Source organism: Arachis duranensis, chromosome 8 (genome assembly GCF_000817695.3).
Source record: "Arachis duranensis cultivar V14167 chromosome 8, aradu.V14167.gnm2.J7QH, whole genome shotgun sequence".
Classification (NCBI taxonomy): Eukaryota; Viridiplantae; Streptophyta; class Magnoliopsida; order Fabales; family Fabaceae; genus Arachis; species Arachis duranensis.
Genome location: NC_029779.3, coordinates 10,826,077 through 10,829,693, shown reverse-complemented (window position 1 = coordinate 10,829,693; position 3,617 = coordinate 10,826,077). Strand labels below are relative to the sequence as shown.

At 35.7% G+C, this 3,617-nt stretch overlaps 1 protein-coding gene across 1 annotated transcript; it reads right to left on the bottom strand.

The window, feature by feature from the left end:
* Positions 1-4: 4 nt before the first annotated feature.
* LOC107460829 (UDP-galactose transporter 1) lies at positions 5-3,617 on the bottom strand (the record flags this gene model as incomplete). Its single annotated transcript, XM_021128751.2, is given in 5 exon segments — positions 5-347; positions 638-869; positions 1,936-2,143; positions 2,239-2,488; positions 3,498-3,617. Coding segments are annotated over 5 exon segments (1,032 nt in total). The 3' UTR covers positions 5-116.

The window sequence follows — 3,617 nt, the reverse complement described above, 5'->3', positions numbered from 1 at the left end:
TATCTAACAGAATAAATAACCATAAGTCACTGATATAATTTTGTATCTATCACTGTTACTATTACTGCCTACCAAATGGCAGAAACCTGGTACTCGTTGGCTAAGCCAATTACCAATTAGACCTTATCATCTAATTTATCATTTACAAGAGGAAGCAGCTCCATCTTACTCCGAGGGGTCTTTGGCGTCCGAGGAGTTCCCGGAACAGATGATGACTGTTGCGATAGCATCTGCCTCACATAGCCATAGAATGTACATCCCACAAGAGTAATACCACATCCAACAGCATTCAAATATGAAATCGGGTTCCTGAATATCAGCCATGAAACAAGAACAGCAACCGCAACCTGCATGCAAAACATGATATAGTTAATCTGAAAGAAGCAGAATAAGTACAATAGTAAATCACTCGATTTAGATACCAAAAGAAAAAATGAGGGATCATGATGTAATAAGATTTGAGTTAGGCTTCAACATTAACGAAAAGCATAAACAAGCAAAGTTGGAAATTGAATATGAGTAACTTCATTGAAGCCAAGAACTGCGGTTAAGGCAGTAAACAACAAGGACTTTGAATTCAAGAGACTGGTGAAATATATTAAGCTTCAAGCATTTGAATCTGCCTGATAGATCTCACCTTAAGGTTTCCAGCAACATTGAATGTCACAGCAGTGGTGGAGTGAATCACGTAGAAAATTGAAAAGTTAAGACAGAAAGCCAAAACCCCAGAACTAAAAATGATAATGAGGGCCGACCAAGGACTTGGATGAGTACTTAGCCAGTCAATAATGCCATTGCCTTCAAGTAACAAAGCAGGAAGAGCCAAGATCATAGTTGCGAAAGGTGCCATGTAATAAACTGTGTTTATGCTGAAGAGACATGGAAAGAAAAATTAGCTTGTGTACTGCAGACAATGAATACCAAATTAATTCAAAGAAATTCACAATTGCCAAGTAGAACAATAAAAAATTACAGCATAGCTAACACAAATACAAAGGTGAGACAAATATCACCCATTAAACCGTGGCAACACTTCTTTTTTCATGCAAATATACAAAAGGAAACTCAAAAGATATTGTCGACAATTCAGCAGTGTATATTGATCAGAAATGCCTCCATAGATGCTAAAACACAGACTACTGATCTATAACAACAAAGATTTCCATACTCTTGCTACAATTGCATCCTTTGGGAGCTGAATTGAAAGCCAAAAAATAACAAAATAAAGTGAAGAGAAAGTTGGAGAGAAAACTGCCTGATAGAACATATATCACTAGTGCATTCACCAAAACGATTACACGGTAGAATGGAATATTTTAAATTGTAGATGCCTAAAATTAGTAAAATATATTGAGATGGCTAAATAAGTTGGTGCAACCAAAGTGAACCCCCCTCCCCCGGCAGGGCGCCCACGGCATGCGCCTCCTCCTTTTCACCAACCCATGGAAAATTAAATGATTAAACCAGCTTGGAAAAGAAAAGTTGACATATTATATAATTTTTATAAAAAAAACCATAATTTCAAACCAACAAAAATAAGGTTTTTTGGAAAAGATAACATAGCAGCTTTTTAATTAAAATCAGTTTTCAGCTATTTTAAAATATCAAGTTGTAAATCAGTTTTTTGAGAAGCACAAACAAACAGACCAATTACTGTATAACAAACCTTTTTTCTTTTATGAGTGCAAGTAACATTCAGCAATTTCTATTCTAGTATATGTATGCAGTTGTAGTTGTACTTGTATTGCTGTATGTGCAATAGAAGTAGCCACCATCAAACATGGAAACACCCAAAAGAGGGTTTTTTTTTTTGGGTTGTGAGGGGATTCGCTATCCATAAAAAAATGAGTATCTTTTGCAGACATGCAAATAACTTATATCATTGTATGCCCTATAGATGCTGGGAAACCATAAATGCAAGCATAGAAACTGCACCTGTCAAACTTGTATCCGTGCAGCAGAGATTCTGCTAGGATAGTCTTTGTAGATGTAGCCAAGCAGCCAAACAAGGCAGCACAAAATCCAAAGGCATTAAAACTAAGCTCTGTTACAGATGTAAGAAGAATCCCTCCAACAATGGGTATAAGAGAACACCAGATACGCCATTCAAAATACTTCCTCCACACCAGCCATTGCAAAACAACTGTACAAGTTCATCAAAATCTGATTAATGTACCCTTGCAGTTTCAACATATAGCAGATAGCAAATATGAAATGTTACTGAATATTGAGCCTTACCTGTGGTTGCAGGGGTAAACGATTTTATTGTCTGCATAAAAGAAACTGGAATGTATCGTAGGCTCACATTCCCTAGCACTATGTTAATACAGAACACAAAGGACATGGGAAAGATTCTTCTCCAACGATCTTCAGGGTCAACAGTTATGAGTGGCTTAACCTTCAGCACGTGAATTACCACATATGCTCCAATGGCTGAGCAGATAAAGTGGACACATGATACTGATAGTGGAAACTTGAAATCCAATTTCTGAAATACATCAAGAAATAAAATAAAAAGGAAGTACTTGTTATAAACTTATAATCCATGTAACTTCATGTGACTTTTTAATATGATGATTGAAATAGCCAGTGCCAGAAAGAAGTCCTACACACATATATTTGGATTGTTTTTAAGCAGTGATAATGATTAATTAACCTTTTCTTCTTATAGATGGAACAAGTAAATAAAAGATCTAAACTAAATTGCGTATTGTAGATGGTAAATACCAGGCGAAAGCCTTATGAGCGTGGATGAAAAAGACATTTCCAAAAGCTTCAAAGCTACAATTATTTATTTGCAAATTTATTACACATAATGCCAGTCAGGATCAACTTTTCATGCATTTCGAAGCCATAATAAATTGCATCCTGGCGTGTGATAGTCATATTACTTGATTATTATTATTAATTTGAGCTGTTTAAGTCCTTATGACGAATCAAAGATCCAACAAATAAATTTGCAACGATTAGCAAGCATCAAATACATCTGAAATGCAATCATGAAGAGGAAAACCAACAGTGTTCATAAATCAAATCCAACATGTTCCAAACCCCGTCTAATATAAAACTTAGGTATTCATTGCGATTAAATCAACAACACGAACACAAAATTAGTGGTCGAGTATGTGGATCAGCAAGAATTCAGATATTGCAACAGGTCTAGCTCAATGAACTGTATGAATCAAAAGGTAACGCCTAAAATTATAAAAACAATACAAGAAAACAGTAACGCATAGCATTTCTGAGCCTCACTCGGACGGATTTCTAATATAGCAAACATGAATCCTGAGCTGCATGCCACCGGTGGAATCTAACAGAACTTAACAGATCACAAATTTTCTCGGTACTACGAACATACAAACTTAAAAAACAAAATGAAATCACATTAAACAAGAAGAAAATTGCAGGATTCGTCATTACTGTTATGAATTCGAAATACAAAAACAGGATGAGGTTTATATATACATAGACAAGAGAAGAGAATTTCAGAGGGAAACCTGGAAGATCCACTTGTTAACGATGATAAGGGTGACATTGAAAGCCCACCATTGAAGAATGGACAAGAGAGATCTGATAACGTTCCACTGGCAAATGATACTCTCTTCCATCGTTCGTAT